We start from the raw sequence: 16,996 nt of genomic DNA, 5'->3' as shown, positions 1-16,996 counted from the left end.
TATTTCACTCACAACCCCTGGCATTTGGTCCCGAGTAATATATCATCAGGAAGTGATAAGATACAGCTTAATATACTGGTTACGGTCTAGACTTGGAGATGTTTGTGTGAATACTGGTAAACTGCAGCAGCCGGCCTTTTCACATAGGTTGCAAAATGCAGCGCAAGATCACACTTCAATCCGAATACTTGGCATCGTATCTTGCAAGGTGATCTCGTGTTTCGCCTCTATGGAGTGAATAAGCTTTTGCTGGAAGTGTCTGGAGTATGAAAGTCATGAGAAACAAGAAAGCACCCTCGCCTTCTCGCCGCTGTGTAAACACCCTCTGCTATCAGTGAGCTCTGCCATTGACAGGCAAGGTGCCACAATGAACTCAACAGCATGATGCAGGTGGTTTAGAGGCTCGGCCACTTCCATAAACACACAGCGTGGCCAGGTTGTGAGGAACTGGTTGATCAAACTTGGTTCCTTCAATAAGAACACCCATTACAGGTCACTGACCCAATCCACAGAGTTTAATAGTGCGCAATGCCTTGCAGTAGACAGACATACATGTAGTGGACAAGTTAGAAATCACAGACTCAGGTCGAGGATATGGACATAAAGCAGCCCAGACAATCCCTATTATCAAAGTACAAATAGGCATATTAACACAGTTGATTCACACCACAACCAAAGCTGTCCTGATATTGATAAGGCATTGAGAAGAACATGCTGTTCACAGTCAACATTATAACCACTGTGTGAACTATAGGCTCAATGAATACGAGAGAGCAGCCCAGTGTGTTTTCTTCTGTTCTGTTCGGTTTAAACTATGTATTTACCATACAGAAGGGAGAGAGAAACTGAACACTGGATTGAACACACACATACAATTCAAAAGCAAAGACACCTCTGACACTCACAAGCAGGGGCTCCAGTCAGAGCAGGAAGACAGTGTGTTTGATGACATCACCTGTGACACTTTTGTTATCCTGACGGGCTTCCTGCTTCCCTCCACATTCCTGTTAGAGGGTCCGGGATCTCACTACCCTCTTTCCCGTGTCCCAGGATCAAACTCCGGCGTGGCCGAGCAGGGTGGCCAGGGTGTGGGTGGCGAGGGGCCGCAGGGCGAAGGTGGGCAGGCTGGCGGAGGTCAGCAAGTAGAGCTGGTGCTGGGGGGTCTGCAGGCCGAAGCACTTGCACTCGTCTGTGGCCAGGTAGCACTGCAGGGGCTGGTGGGGGAAGCCGGCGGCGAAGTCTTCATCCAGGACCTCTCCGTGCCGCCGCTCGCTCTGCACCTCCTCGGGGGGGAAGTAGCGTGTGGCAGCCAGCACGTAGAAGAGCCGCAGCAGCTGCCAGCGGCGCAGGGGGCAGGGGGCGTCCGGAGGGGCGTCGGGCCACAGGTGCACGGAGGAGAGTGCACGGCGGGACTCGCGGTTCACCAGCAGCAGCCCCAGGATGCCGCGCCGCAGTGGCACGGAGCCGGGCAGGCCACGCTGCCGCAGGGCAAGGCAGCCCCGCAGGGCCTCCGCCACGGGGGCCCAGAAGCGCACCACCAGCTCACCCTCCGCTCTCTGCAGCGAGGGGCTGGGGCCGCACAGCACGCACACCTGCACCCCCGGCAGCAGCTGGAAGCAGAGTAGGCGGTGGGGCACGGTGGGGCTTCCCTGGGGCAGGAAAACGGGGTGGTCGCAGGAGGATGCACCGCCCAGGGTGCGCACCAGGGCCGACAGCAGCACCACCTCCTGCGGAGCCAGACGCCACCACTTCTCCGTGGCGGCCGCGACGCTGCCGTGAACCAGCAGGCAGCCGAACTCGCTGTCAGCGGCACGGGAGAAGGAGTCCAGCGCCTCCTGCAGCAGGTCGGGATGCGTAGGTGCCAGGCAGTCAGCGCAATGCGTCAGGTCCCCAAGCCCCTCGGCCGGGCCCTCCAAGAAGGCATCGATGAGCTGGTAGCAGGAGCGCAGGTCCCTCTTCAGCCGCTCCACGTTCCTCACGGTGGCCAGCTCATCCAGCCCCAGCAGCAGCACCATGCAGTTCCAAGTGTTTTCCAGCAGGCGGCGCAGCTGCAGCTCACTGGAGGCGTCGCTGCTCTCCTCGGCGCTCACGGCGATGAGCGTCACACTGTCCTGGAAGACCTGCCATGCCACACGGCCGCCGCGCTCCGTCACACAGCTTGCCAGCGCGGCCCCCTGGCCCCCGCCAAACATGTGCACGCCATTCAGGGAGCCGATCACGGAGAAGGGCAGCTGGCGGGACGCACCGCGGCAGAACAGGGGCACTCCACTGCTGGCCGTCAGGCACAGGAGCTGCACAGAGCCCGCCTGCAGCATGGCTCTCACTCACACAGTCACTCACACTCTCACAGAGTAAAGACAGGGTGTCTCCCCTCCAGTGCAGCAGACCCCTGTTTTGGAGAACAAGAGCAGTTCAGTGGAAACCCCCCTGGAAGGCCCTGGACTGGCAGGGTCTCCACAGTAGGTCCAGATGTCTTAGTTTATTTGTTTTATTGTTGTTTTCTGTTCTTTCCTTTTCTCCTGGTTGTGGCTGCTGATTTACAGCACGTGTTCAGAGGAAACCTCTGGGCTGAAGAAGGAATCTCGCTGCTTCCAGCAATAAGAAGGACATCTGGCAGATTTAGAAGCCTATTAAAATGAGCTGGAAAACAAAATACCTGAGCAGAGGCAGCCCAGTCGTGCTCTACTCTCTTTATGTTTTTGATGTGTTTCTCACAACTGGGCACAATAACTGTAGAGTATCAGACAATAACAATCCAGTGATCAAGAAGAGCAGAAACTCAGCTGCGCTACTTCCGGTTTGTCAGCGGTCTGCATCCGAGGTATGTCACTGAACTACAGTAAACTACAGTAAAACACAGTCTGACCACGAACCAGCTGAGTGCCGCTCCAGGTCCCTGTCCCGCGTTTGCAGCGCAGCTCCGCCGTTTGCTCCGCAGCCCGAGACGCCGGTGCGGCCGCAGTGTCGCGGGTCCCGGCTCGCTCGCCCGCAGAGAGGTCTGTGTCGCTGCGGCGCGTCTGTACGGGTGAGCGCATCCCCCGTCCCCCCTCTCTCTCTCTCTCTCTCTCTCTCTCCCTCTATCCCTCTCTCTCTCTCTCCCTCTCCCTCTCTCTCTCTATCCCTCTGTCTCTGTCTCTCTCCCTCTCTCTCTCTATCCCTCTGTCTCTGTCTCTCTCCCTCTCTCTCTCTATCCCTCTGTCTCTGTCTCTCTCACTCTCTCTGCAACACAACGCCAAGCCTGCGATCCGTCTCCACAGCAACCGCGCGCACTTCCTCTTCCGTTACGTCATTGCGTTACGTCACCCTGTAGTCAGAGACAGGCACCATGCAGCGCATCTTTCGCATTTTATTCCATACTGTTTAAAGTATAATCTTAACTTGCAGAAAAACTGAAAATTTGCTGAGTGCATCCTCATTCACCAGCCTCAGCTACCCACGGCTGACCCACCCCCCCACAGCGAGCACAGTGACCGTGACGCTGAGACAACAATACATCGAATTTGAATTTGAATTTTGACGAAGCTGGAGAACATAGAAGAGACACAGGCAAATCCCCACACACCCCAGACCCACAGAGACACAGATAAACCCACACATCCCAAATGCACAGACAGACAAATCCTCACACCCCAGTCACACTCACTGGGTCTCTGCTCTGTTCCAAACCCTGACACTTCTTCCTGTGAGACTTATGCTGCTGCCAGACTGAGGCGGGGGGAGGCTGGGAGGGAGACAGCACGGATACCCGCTGCACTCACCACACCCCTCCCCTGCTGAGCAGTGGCAAGCAGAGCTGGGTTCGAGAGCAGCCCTGACACAGCCCTGGGCCCCAGACCGCTGTGCAGGTCACACAGTAACCAGAGCCTGGAGGTCCTGGGTCCCGGAACAGGTGCTGCTTGCATCATGCTGTAAATGGTCCCCCCGTGACAGGGGGGGTATTAGGCTAGAGTGCAAAAATATCTTGTGTGGGCTCTCAGTATCATTCCCCACATGCCTCCCAGCTTGGCCCTCAATATCTGATTTAATTCAATTGAAGCCTAACTTACTTGGTAATCCATTAGCTTTTTCTCCTGGATGACCTGGGCAGGACATTGATGGAGTACCCACGTTACTGTTTAAGTGTTAAGGTACACTTATTATCTTTTCCCCTTTTTCTCAAGCTGGGCTGTACGGTCCTGTGTTGGACTGTGCTGGACAGTGCTGGGTTGTATGGTCCTGTGTTGGACTGTGCTGGGCAGTATTGGAATGTATTAGGACCCCTGGGTTGTGCCGGGCTGCAATGGACCATACAGATGTACATTATGTTGTGCTGGAAAGGGGTTCCACAGCAGCCCCTGGGCTGGGCTCCCACCACTGCTCTCACCCAGCAGGAACTGCAGATGAGCACTGGTGTGGCACCAGGGGGAGGTCTGAGTGGTGCTGCACTCTGACAGAATCACAGGACCCTGGGATTTAGATTGCATTGCGTCAGAGACACAGAAACATCAGGCTCCCCATTTGTCCTTACCCTCCCCCTGCCCGAATACAGCCCAGGCTACGGGGGGTCGAGACCCTGAGTGACTGTGTGCAGTGAGAGCCCCTTCGCTGCGCTCACAGTCTACACCAGGGGGTGCTGTCTCTCCGGCAGCAGGACTCAACTCCTAGGGCCCCGAGTGGCCTCTGGTCCCGCAGGCTGGACCGGGCCTTCTTAGAAATCACCCACAATCAACAAACTGCACTCAGTCAAGTCAGTCAACTTCGATTTTTAATAATATTAACAAATTACAAAATTTAATCTGTAGTGTAAATCACAGCGCTGCCTCTCCCATCACCCCCCCCGTTGTCCCAGATTGGGGGGGCTAAGACAATAAAAACTACAAAACATTCAGCGTCTCATGATACTTTGTTGGGACAATTTGCAAACCTAAACCTGTACAATTTTTGGTCCCAATTTAACCATTTTAAACACAAGCCCTAAAGACACTTTGGGGGAAATACAAAGACACACACTTCCTTGTGATTCTGCAGAAGGGATTTCGTCCCTTCAGGGCCGCCGTATTTTTTGGATTGCTTTTGCGACAAATGTACAATCAAAGGAGTCGGCACCTGTGGATCGCAGCCTCTGAGGAACAAACCCCTACACACGACCTACAGAGGCCAGCATTACAGTAGAGATGAGGGGAACGCGTTTCTCCAGGACTCTGGGACCTGGGGTGGTTCTGAAAAAATAGACCATAATTTGTCATTGCAGCATTTCATAAAAATCACACCCCATCTTAATAAAATATAATTCTCAAACACACCCATTCATATCAATATCTACAGCCCTCTCTCTCTCTCTCTCTCTCTGTGCATCTGTATGAATATAAAAAATACTATGTCAGCAGTGCTCTGGGCAAGGCTGGTATCTCCGGGCCGGTCGTTGGTACCGATCCGTTTACAGTGTCTCGGTCACGGTTCCTCGGCTGGGGGGGGCGGAGGTGAAGTCCTCCTCCCACCTTTCTGTGCCGCGTGTTGCATGTACGAGCTCCCTGTTCCTCTCCCAACAGCCGTGTCTGCCCAGACATCCCCTTCACATGCCTCCGACCCGGTGCACGAGGAGTGGCGTGGCGCTGGGTCACACCGGGTGCACGGAGCTTGGTGTGGTGCCGGGTCACACCGGATGCACGGGGAGTGGCGTGGCGCCGGGTCACACCGGGTGAACAGGGTGTCGTGTGGCACCGGGTCACACCGGGTGAACAGGGTGTCACCGCTTCCCCCATCCATTCCCTCGGCATGTCACGTACGAAAGATACAACTTCACCACACTACCCTTCTCTTTTTAACTGCCATCGTCACATGAGCTCCAGTCAGCTCGACTCGTCCACAGTTTAAAATACAATGACAATATTATAATAAAAAATAAATAAAACCCGCATGCCTGTCTCCACAGCAATGCCCGTATGCATCTGGCATTGGCCAGAGTGGGCAGGTCGGGCCCTCAGGGCTCCTGGGTCCAGGGTCTTCAGGCGATCAATCGGTGGCCGATTGAAACGCCTGGAAAACCCGTTGGAGCACTCGAGGACCGGACCCACCCCACCCTGCGGCTCCTCTATTTGAACAGACTGCGGCGCCGGGTCCGTTTCATTCAGGCCTGGTCTCAGCCATCATCTCTGAGACGACCCAATCGTCAGGTAGTACAAAATCAAAATCAAAGCAGTGCTTAAGAGAACAAACCAACAAACAAACAGTAGGACAAATGAAAAAGGGCAACTAATCAAACCTGAACCTGAAATGGAATTGAGCGAAATTGGTTCAGGCCAATCACAATCGTCATCGCAGCGACAGTAATCGGTAATAATCGCCACATCAGTGCAGCGCATCACTACACACACCCTTCATCAAACCCCCTCCATCGCCCGCCACAGGGGACTCCGTCTCTCTCTCCGTCCGCATAGGGCACTGCTGAGACGCGCCTCCGCTGGCGCTGGGCCGCAGCGAGACCTGAGACCACAGCCCCACACAGCCGACAAACCACAGCACACACAACCTGCTCCCTAACACACCCCGGACGAGGGGAGCGAGAGAGAGAGAGAGAGAGAGAGAGAGAGAGAGAGAGAGAGGGCGATCGAGCAGCAGAGACAGAATCATTGTATGGATGTTCGGGCTATAGTAAGATTTCCCAGCATGCTGTGCGGCTCTGTCCTGTCAACCTTGATGCACCACAGCACCGAGAACTGGACTGTCTGGTCTTGGCGTCAACAGCAGGGGCAGCACTAAGGACTGTATGTGTGTGAGAGTGCGTGTGCGCGAGTGTGTGTGTGTGTGTGCGTGTGGGTATTCGACTGTGTGGGAGGGCTACATCAGTCCACAGCAGGGCTGCTTCTCGGAGGGGCTCTCCTCCTCAGGGGCTCGCAGCTTCAGCAGTGGGGGGTCTCCGCTGGCTGGGGTGTAGTACACGGCGCTGGGACCAGCCGGCGGGGGGGGCGAGTGGGCGGGGCTCGGCGGGGAGGGCTCCTCGGCGGCGGGAGGGGGCAGCGCCAGGGCGGGGGGGGGCGGCGCCGGCTGCTTGTGGAGCTTGGCTGCGGCACGCTGGCGCTTCAGGTCGGCCAGCGTCTGGTGCGACTTCTCCCGGCTCATGCCCTCGCCCGCACCTGGCACCGCCGGCTCCTCCTGCGCCGTGGCCAGCTGGTACGAGGCGCTGCGGTCCAGACGCCCCCCACCCCGGCCCTCCCCCGGCACCAGCGCGGACGGGGCTCCACCGGGGGGGAGGGGCGTGGCTCCGTTGCCCAGGCCGGAGACCCCCTTCACCTCCGACCCCACAGCCGGCCCATCGGGCTCGGACACGGCAGCCTGGGAGGGAGAGGGACACGGTCAGTACCTCGGTATTTGTCTCTCACTCTCACCGTGTGTTTGTTTGCCTGTTCCAGTCAGTCTCTGTATGTCCCCCTCAGCGCGTCCTTTTGTCCGTCTCACCGGGGCGGTGTGCTGGCGCAGCTCTGCGTCCGTCTGTCTGTCCTCGTCGTCATCCTGCTCGGGCTGCCGGCCGCGCTCCTGCCACACCATCGCCTCCTTCTGGTGCTCCCGGCGGTACAGGCTGGAGCGCTCGTTCACACTGACCCGCCGCACCACCTTCCTGAACAGAGGGACACACAGGGACTGAGACACAGAGAGAGACAGACACCACACACACGCACCTTCCTGCACTGAGACACTACAGTACAGCACTGACACACACACATGCACAAGCACACGCACACACACACACCACCTGCAGAGAGAGAGGCTGAGACACTGAAACACAACACTCAGACACAGACAGCTAACCACACATCATCACCAACACACCCTCCCTCTCACCCTCGGCTGCCCGTGCTGGAGGCCCGTCTCTGCAGGCTGCTCTTGTGTCTGTCCTGGCTCTTCATGATGGCGTCGTGTTTGTGCTTCAGGTCCAGCAGCTTGGCTCTGACCTCATCATCCGCACACACGTCTGCGGGGGAGAGAGACGCACAGAGATGCTGAGCCCGGCGGCTGCTAGTCGTCTATGGCGTTTGGGTCCTGTCCCTGAGCGGAACCTGCACACAGCGCACAGGACAGTGTGGAGCAGCCGGGTCCTGCTGTCTCCAAGAGTCAGTCAGTCAGTCAGTAACACAGTCTGTCCTGTCCAGGCAGCTCGCTCTCGCTCTCTCGCTCTCTCGCTCTCTCTCTCTCTCTCTCTCTCTCTCTCTCTCTCTCTCTCTCTCTCTCTCTCTCTCTCTCTCTCTCTCTCTCTCTCTCTCTCTCTCTCTCTCTCACCCAGCGGTGTCTCATCCAGCAGGGACCTGGCATTCAGACTGGCTCCATTGGCCACCAGCAGCTCCACCATCTGCATCTGCAGGAGCAGAGACAGCGAGAGTGAATCTGTGCATCTCTACAGACAGCGAGAGGGGATTTGTGCGTCTCTCTGGACAGCGAGAGGGGATCTGTGCCTGTGTGTCACAGAAAACAGGGGACACTTCTTCACAGAGAGGCGTCACAATCTGAACAAACTGTCTCACTGTGCCTGTGTGTTTGTCTCACTGTGTCTAAGTGTGTGTGTGTGTGTGTGTGTGTGTCTAAGTCTGTCTGGTTCCAGCAGCCCCGTTACCCACCTGTCCCCAGCAGGAGGCGGCGTGCAACGGCGCCCAGCCATCGCTGTCCCTCTCCTCCAGCCGCACCCTGCTCTCCAGCAGCAGCTCTGCTGCTCTCTGGTACCCGTTCGCAGCCGTGATGTGCAGCTGGAGAGAGAGAAAGATTGAGTGATGGAGAGACTGAGTGATGGAGAGGTGTCAGTCCAGCTGCCGAAGCCCTGTTCACTCAGTTCTCAATATGAACATGTGGCCCAGTGTGCTCCTGGCAGAGATGATGGATATGCAGTGTCCTCTGTGCTGATCGCTGGAGGCGGGGACTGGGACCACGTGTGAACGTCTGGTCAATCCAAATGGGGAAGGAGATTTACAAGGTGATCTGAAATGCTGAATGGGGTGCACGCTAGGTAATCTGGTCATGGAAATCAGCCCCACAATGGACAGGGCATCAGAATGAAAGCACTCGATGTGTCCAGTGTGCTCAGTGTTTCCAGCGTGCTCAGTTTGTCATGTGCCCAGTGTGCTCAGTGTGCTCGGCCCGCTCTGCTCTCACCAGCGTGGTTCCGTTGTCGTCCTGTGCATTGAGGTCCGCACCGCTCTGGATCAGAGCCCGGATGTCCGACAGCATCTCCTGCTCCTTCGCGCCGCGGCACTCGTCAATGCGCTCCTGAGTGATGCCTGCGGGGGGGGGCAGGAAGGGCAGGAGAGGGAGAGAGGGAGGAGAGGGAGCAAAATGGGGAAGAGGGAGGCGGGAGGGTGAGTGTGTTGACAGCACAGCCCCAGTGCAGAGACAGCGTTCAGTACAGAGTTAGTGCTGTCCTATCGGGGCGTGTACAGTGCAAGATGTGTACACTATAGCAGATATTAAATGATATAACACTTATATTAAAGTACCACAGTGTAGCATATAAACATTGTTTTACAGTAGTTTTACTGTAGTACACAGTATGAAAACCACACTGCAGTGTGTAGTGTGGTATGACAGTGCAGGACTGCAGTAGACAGTATGACACAGTGTAGTAAAGATGTGGCTGTCGTGGGCAGTGCAGTGTGTTCAGCAGAATACAGTGTTCAGTACAGGAGGCACAGTGACACGTCACTGACCCTGCTCGGCCATGGCGGTTTCAATGAACTCCAGCGTGACCTCGTCCTCACAGAGGTCATAGGGCATGTTCCCGTCTGCGTTCACCGCCAGCAGATCTGCACCACTGCAGAGAGAGAGGGGAGAGCGTGTCAGTGTTTATCAGCAGTGTCAGGGTGTGTCAGCGCTGTCAGTGTATGTCATCACTATCAGTGTGTCAGTGTCTGTCAGCAGTTTTGGTATGTGTCTGTGTGCGTCTCTGCTGTGTGTAAATGTAAAAGTGTGAGACTCACTGCTGGACGAGCAGCTCCACCAAGCTGGTGTGTCCACAGGTGGCAGCGGCATGCAGCGGTGTCCACAGCTCACTGTCACAGGCGTTCACTCTCGCACCCGCAGCCAGCAGGGCCCGCACCACCTCCTCAAAGTCATCTATACAGCACTGCACACACACAGACACACTGAGACACATGGAGACGCACTGCACACACACACAGACGCACTGAGACACATGAAGACGCACTGCACACACACACACACTAAGACACATGGAGACGCACTGTGCCGAGTAACACTGAGAAACACACACACACACACTGTAGGTGCATTAGATTGTGAGACGCACAGAGGTGCAGTACAGAGTGAGACACAGAGGTGCAGTACAGACGCACAGAGGTGCAGTAGAGAGTGAGACACACAGAGGTGCAGTAGAGAGTGAGACGCACAGAGGTGCAGTAGAGAGTGAGACAGAGGTGCAGTACAGACGCACAGAGGTGCAGTAGAGAGCGAGACACAGAGGTGCAGTAGAGAGTGAGACACAGAGGTGCAGTAGAGAGTGAGACACACAGAGGTGCAGTAGAGAGTGAGACAGAGGTGCAGTAGAGAGTGAGACACAGAGGTGCAGTAGAGAGTGAGACACACAGAGGTGCAGTAGAGAGTGAGACACACAGAGGTGCAGTAGAGAGTGAGACAGAGGTGCAGTACAGACGCACAGAGGTGCAGTAGATAGCGAGATACACAGAGGTGCAGTAGAGAGTGAGACACAGAGGTGCAGTACAGACGCACAGAGGTGCAGTAGAGAGTGAGACACACAGAGGTGCAGTAGAGAGTGAGACACACAGAGGTGCAGCAGAGAGTGAGACACACAGAGGTGCAGTACAGACGCACAGAGGTGCAGTAGATAGCGAGACACAGAGGTGCAGTAGAGAGTGAGACACAGAGGTGCAGTAGAAAGTGAGACACAGAGGTGCAGTAGAGAGTGAGACACACAGAGGTGCAGTAGAGAGTGAGACACCGAGGTGCAGTAGAGAGTGAGACACAGAGGTGCAGTAGAGAGTGAGACACACAGAGGTGCAGTAGAGAGTGAGACACCGAGGTGCAGTAGAGAGTGAGACACAGAGGTGCAGTAGAAAGTGAGACACAGAGGTGCAGTAGAGAGTGAGACACACAGAGGTGCAGTAGAGAGTGAGACACCGAGGTGCAGTAGAGAGTGAGACACAGAGGTGCAGTAGAGAGTGAGACACAGAGGTGCAGTAGAGAGTGAGATACACAGAGGTGCAGTAGAGAGTGAGACACACAGAGGTGCAGTAGAGAGTGAGACAGAGGTGCAGTACAGACGCACAGAGGTGCAGTAGATAGCGAGATACGCAGAGGTGCAGTAGAGAGTGAGACACAGAGGTGCAGTACCTGGTGCAGAGCTGTCAGACCATCTTCATTGAACAGGTCTGGACTCACACCACTTTTTAGGAGCTCCGTCACTAGAGATAGAGAGAGAGGGAGTAGGAGTGGGGGAGAGAGGAAAGAGGAGAGAGAGAAAGAAGGAGTCGGGTTAAATGAGGACAGTTGGAGCAGCCGTTTCTCAGGGAGTCGCTTCAGTCGCATTGTTCTGACCCACAGGCTGCCTGGCGTGGAGTTCATTATATCAATTGAGGCCCCCCGGAGAGACACACACACACAGGGCCCTCACCCTCCTCTGGGTCGTTGCGTGCCGCGGCCTCCAGCAGCATGACGTTGTCGGGGAACACAACCCTGCGCCCCCCCTTGGCCCCCTTGGCCCCCTTGGCGGTCCGTGGGCCCCGGGGCCCCTCCTTCTCCATCTGTGCCCAGCCCTTGAGCTGCTGCGCGCGGCGCTTCTGCGCATGTCGGAGCCGCTCCGTGGTGGACATCCTGCCCACGGACACCATCTCGGCCAGCAGCTCCCCGTGCTCCACCATCGCTAGCCCTCTCTCTCCCCGTCTCCTTCGCGCCCGTCGGTTCTGTGTCCACCCTGCCCCTCTCACTCCACCCCCGCGATCCCCCCGCTCAGCAGTGGGCGCCACATTCTACTGCCTACCAGGGACCAGCGACGAGGGCAGAATGAAATCAGCGCAATGTTGTTAGATAAAATAATTGTATTAAAATAATTCAAAATTAATTAAAGGTTATATATCCAGCAGGGCAGCCGTCAAGCTCCCACCCTCAGTAGCAGTCTGTGCTGGACCCCCAGGGGCTGCTGTCAGGCAGAGGAAATATCCACAGCAGGGTGAGCGTGTAATCACAGCAGGGTGAGCGTGTAATCCAGCAGGGCGGCGCAGTGGGGACAGAGAGCAGGCAGTGGCCGCAGGGAAGCGTGACACACTGCCCTCCTCAGTGGAGTGGAGTGGAGTGGAGTGGGAGGTCCAAGCCGGGCAAGTGTACCAGGCAAGTGTGGAGACTCGGGTGGAGTGTGAGGGAGAGGTAGTGTCACTTAGGGAGGGGGAAGGGTGGGAGTGGGGATCGCAGTCTCCCCATGTCAGCACCCCAGATCCACACACTGTCCATCTGCAGTGCGTCCGTCCATCTGTCTCTGCGTACGAGTAGTCCCTCTATCTCTGGGCTGTCCTCGGGGGGCTGAAGACCCTGCAGAGACACAGAGGGAGACAGAATGACTGTTACTCACTTACTCAGTTAATTATTTCAAAACCCCACCCAATCCCCCCTCGGGCTGGACACTGTCCACCCAATCCCCCCAGGCTGGGACCTGTCCACCCAATCCCCCCTCAAGTAGGCTCAACTGGGGTCAACGCTTTGAGATGCACTGACCTGCAAAAACACTGCCAATGAGGGAACCAAGGGGTACAGGGCAGGCAGGGCAGACAGGGCAGCCCAGCCCAGCCCAGCCAAGCCTGTTTGTCTCTCTCAATTCAATTAAAAAAAAAAAAGTTCCACCGGTGTTGCCAAAGGAGAGGAAACCAGAGAAGACGGGCTTTTGTTACAGACTACACCCCCCACCCCCACCCCCTTCCAGCCCCAGGGCACAGCACTCCTGGCCTCCACTGCAGAGAGAGCCTGCCTGGCACACAGTGTGCCCCTGCCTCCCTCCAAGCCCCAGTCCGCGCAGTCTGACCACTGGGGCTGCGGTCGCTCTCTTTGCAGTGAGGACACAGCCATCCCCATGGGCTCATCAATAATGTAGGCGGTGAGAGAGAGAGAGAGAGAGAGAGAGAAAAATGTGTTTATTGGCGATTGTGCCCCACTGCACAGACCTGCGCCTGTGTGAAGATACAGTGGACCATTCTCTCTTTACATTTGAATTTGGGAGAGAGAGTGGCTGTGGGAGACAGAGGGAGGTAGAGTGTGGTCTGCATAGAGAGGGAAAATCATGTTTGCGCAGAGAGAGAAGAGGAAAAGTATGTGGTTTGGATCTCAGACACGCAGACACACGCACACAGACACACACACAGACACACACACACAGATGCACGCATACACGCACAGAGACACACACACACACACACAGCTAGGGTCAGGGAGAGGTCAGTGCCACAGGGGGGTGGTCTCACGTCTGCTCTTTGTCACTGTGTCACACCACCACCCCCCCCCAGGGCCCACACCTCTAAACCACTGTCCCCAACTGCACAACTCACAGCACAGTCCCCACTCACACAGTGGGCCAATGAGCGCCAGCATGTGTATGTCCCTGTGCATCAGCCTCAATGTGTGTGTGTGTGTGTGAGTAAGAGTGTGTGCGTTAGACAGAGATGGAAAGAGAGTGTGTGCGTGGGTGTGAGTAAGAGTCTGAGTGCGTGTGAGAGAGATGGAAAGACAGTGTGTGTCTGTCTTTCTCTGCGTGTCTGGGTGTGTCTTTCAGTCTGTGTTTTTTGTTTATTTTTGTGAACAATTTCATAATAAGGTCATATGACACCTCTCTTTCCTTCTCCGTTTCTCTCTTTGTCTCTCTCTCGCTTTCTCCCTGCCTCCTCCTCTCTCCCCCCATACTATCTCAAATCTCACAGTTTATCTTTACAGCTCAGCTTGACAGACCCTGCAGGAGTAAAGGTCAGCCCAGCCCAGACTGGATAAAATACATTCAGTCCAAAAGAGAGGAAAGAGAATATGAGAGATACTTTTTTCCCACAACTGGTTTGCATAGGTTGGTGCATTTGCATGTGGCTCCACAGTGACTCACTAATTTCCTTATCATTTGCCTCTGCGCAGCCAGCTGCACTGCCGAGATGCGCAGCCCCTGCAGGGCTAGGTAGCCGAATTCAGTCCGTCACCCAAGCACGGGAATCGTGGAATCCTTCCACGTCTAGTCCCAAAAATAATTCCCATTTGAAGTCAAAAGGGCAAACACAATCTTTACAGAAGCTGCCTCTTTAACACTGCCTGAACACTGCCACAGAGAGAGGGGTAGAGAGAGAGGGAGAGGGAGAGTTTGCACTGCCACAGAGAGAGGGGTCTGTAAATAGATGTTAAAATGTAAAATGTATAATTAGTGTAGTTACTGTTCCCATTACACTGTTCCTGAGCAATGCTTCGGCAACAATAATGTCAACTAGTCACGCCAATAAAGCTTTCTGAATTTGAATTTGAGAGACTGAGAGAGAGAGAGCGAGAGAGCAAGAGAGCAGGACTCAGTGAGCAGGACTACACTACATGGGACAAACACCCGACAGAAACCCTGCATGCAGAGTTCTGCAAAAACATCCTACAGGTGCAGAGAAACACCCCCAGCCTCACCTGCAGGGCTGAACTGGGCCGATACCCGCTGCTCAAACCCATCCAGAACAGAGCATTGAAGTTCTGCATGCATCTCCAGACAAGTCCCCCAGAGTCACTGCAACACAAGGCCTGAGAGCCCAAGAGCTGAGCACAAGAAACAGCCCCTCAGTCAGTTGGCCCTGAGGCTCACTGCCCCTAACCCCACTAACACCACCCAGCCTCAGACCAGCACTGCTCGCCAGCTGCCCATTAGAGTCAAACCACTTACTGAACAAACTAAAACCTCCTGTCTGGAACATTGGGACACAGAAAAGAAACCCCAAAGTAAACCGGATCGCTATCGGGCCCTAAACAGAGAATACACCCTGCAGAGTCTCTTCAGTGTCAGAAATATGAAGCAGAGACGGATCCTGACCAAGTACAGGCTCAGTGACCACAGCCTGGCCATAGAGACGGGCCGACACAGGCAGAGCTGGCTGCCCAGAGAGGAGCAGCACTGTGGTCACTGAGAGACAGGAGAGGTGGACACAGAGAGGAGCGGCGATGTGGTCACTGAGAGACAGGAGAGGTGGACACAGAGAGGAGTGGCGATGTGGTCACTGAGAGACAGGAGAGGTGGACACTGAGATGCACTTTCTCCTGCAGTGCAATAAACACACCCTAATAAGGGACATATTCTTTAATAAAATAATAAAGGCCCACCTAATTTTTGACAAAATTGATATAAAAGAAAAACTGTCAGTCCTCCTGGGGGAGGGACACACAGCCCCCTGGCTGCCCAATATGTCGCTGCTGCCACAGCCTGAGGGGCACAACGTGAAAATGTCTGTAGAAACGTATTATTGTGATATAGCTTCTTGTTAGTTCAATGTTTGAATATTATAATTTTTTTTTAAGTTAATGTATGTTCATGTATATTAAGATTTTATTTATAAATTATATATTTGTTATTTTTTTCTGTAAAATATTTTATAAAAAACAGACTTATTAACTATCCTTTCTTTTGTTCATACAAGTATGTAATGTGAATTGTTTTGGCAACACTGCAGACCTCAGTCATGCCAATAAAGCACTGAATTGAATTGAACTTTACACACTGTCTGCACTGCCACTGAGAGGCAGTGTGTCAGTGTGTGTGAGTGTCAGTCAGGCAGTGTGTCAGTGTGTGTGAGTGTCAGTCAGGCAGTGTGTCAGTGTGTCAGTCAGGCAGTGTGTCAGTGTGTGTGAGTGTCAGTCAGGCAGTGTGTCAGTGTGTGTGAGTGTCAGTCAGGCAGTGTGTCAGTGTGTGTGAGTGTCAGTCAGGCAGTGTGTCAGTGTGTGTGAGTGTCAGTCAGGCAGTGTGTGAGTGTCAGTCAGGCAGTGTGTCAGTGTGTGTGAGTGTCAGACAGGCAGTGTGTCAGTGTGTGTGAGTGTCAGACAGGCAGTGTGTCAGTGTGTGTGAGTGTCAGTCAGGCAGTGTGTCAGACAGGCAGGCAGACACAGCTAGTGCACCAGTTACTGGGACAGTCAGTCAATGACTGTGTCTGTGCGCCCCAGTCAGACTGTGTCAGGCAGACACACTGAGGGATTAGTTTGTGTGCAGGTGCCGTAATCAGTCACATTTACAGCACTCAGAACATGGACTTTTGATCACAGTTAAAAAAAGGAAAAAAAAAAGTTACACGTGTCCTGACCTCCAAGAGAGGTAGGACGAAAGAGAGAGAGGGGGAGAGGTAAAGAGAGAGAGACACACACACACATTGTACAGGGGACAATGGGGTCGCAGTGGCATGACGTCTACTCTCTCCTGCCCAGATGGTGACACTGTGTCCAGTGCTAGTAAACGGCAGCCTGCCTCTGCTTTTGGGTTGGTTGATTCACTAGTTCTTTCTGAAAATTACGATAAAGCGAGTAACCGAGCGGCCCGGCCAGGACTGAGTGTGAGTGCGTGTCATCAGACGAGCACAACTCTCTCTCTGCAAGTCAGTCATTCATAATCACACTAGTAATAACAATACGAAACCGCAGCCGACGTCTTCACACAGCTGTACAGACTGCGTCCCTGCGGTTTCTCCCAGGCACCGTGCATATCCACCCGGGCACCTGTGTGTGCGGGGACAGGGAGCGGGGCAGACCGCTCGCACCGACACGGTCCCTGGCTGTCCTGCGGCCCCGCGCCGGGTAATCCGATCAGAGCCGGCGCCCGACCGAGGCACAGCGGCCGACACCTACCTGTGCTGAAGCCGCGGAGCTGACACTCACATCCGTGTCCCCTGCTCGCTCTGGCGCTCTGTCCCTCTCGGCCTCTCTCTATCGCTCTATCTCTCTCTATCCCTCTATCGCTCTATCCCTCTCTCTCTCTCTGCCTCGGGGGAAATGCTTCTCCATAACAACCGCGCTCGTTTCCGGAGCA

The 16,996-nt window shown here is 54.9% G+C and overlaps 2 protein-coding genes across 2 annotated transcripts; both read right to left on the bottom strand.

Moving 5' to 3' along the window:
- Positions 1-496: 496 nt before the first annotated feature.
- On the bottom strand, positions 497-3,308 carry fuz (fuzzy planar cell polarity protein). Its single transcript, XM_066716117.1, has one exon. It carries the CDS (start codon positions 2,313-2,315, stop codon positions 1,053-1,055), a length of 1,263 nt encoding a protein of 420 aa, XP_066572214.1. The 5' UTR covers positions 2,316-3,308; the 3' UTR covers positions 497-1,052.
- A 1,418-nt stretch (positions 3,309-4,726) lies between these two features.
- On the bottom strand, positions 4,727-16,969 carry ppp1r16a (protein phosphatase 1, regulatory subunit 16A). The gene is made up of 11 exons (XM_066716116.1): positions 16,816-16,969; positions 11,609-12,519; positions 11,329-11,399; positions 9,939-10,084; positions 9,669-9,772; positions 9,118-9,242; positions 8,589-8,714; positions 8,254-8,329; positions 7,819-7,948; positions 7,435-7,594; positions 4,727-7,311 (listed from the first exon to the last, which is right to left on the bottom strand). The coding sequence occupies exons 2-11, from the start codon at positions 11,853-11,855 to the stop codon at positions 6,817-6,819; spliced, it is 1,680 nt and encodes a 559-aa protein (XP_066572213.1). The 5' UTR covers positions 11,856-12,519; positions 16,816-16,969; the 3' UTR covers positions 4,727-6,816.
- Between the last annotated feature and the right edge of the window lie 27 nt (positions 16,970-16,996).

The sequence above is a fragment of the Amia ocellicauda genome, chromosome 2 (assembly GCF_036373705.1).
Source record: "Amia ocellicauda isolate fAmiCal2 chromosome 2, fAmiCal2.hap1, whole genome shotgun sequence".
Classification (NCBI taxonomy): Eukaryota; Metazoa; Chordata; class Actinopteri; order Amiiformes; family Amiidae; genus Amia; species Amia ocellicauda.
The sequence above is the reverse complement of the archived record's forward strand: the minus strand, read 5'-3'. Positions and strand labels throughout refer to the sequence as shown.

Bases quoted from the DNA above. Each gene is read 5' to 3' on its own strand.
- fuz (XM_066716117.1), bottom strand. From the start codon at position 2,315: ATGCTGCAGGCGGGCTCTGTGCAGCTCCTGTGCCTGACGGCCAGCAGT.
- ppp1r16a (XM_066716116.1), bottom strand. From the start codon at position 11,855: ATGGTGGAGCACGGGGAGCTGCTGGCCGAGATGGTGTCCGTGGGCAGG. The intron at 11,400-11,608 runs GTGAGGGCCCTG...CTCTATCTCTAG, and splicing joins ACGCAACGACCCAGAGGAGG to TGACGGAGCTCCTAAAAAGT. The intron at 10,085-11,328 runs GTACTGCACCTC...GTGTGTGTGCAG, and splicing joins GTCTGACAGCTCTGCACCAG to TGCTGTATAGATGACTTTGA.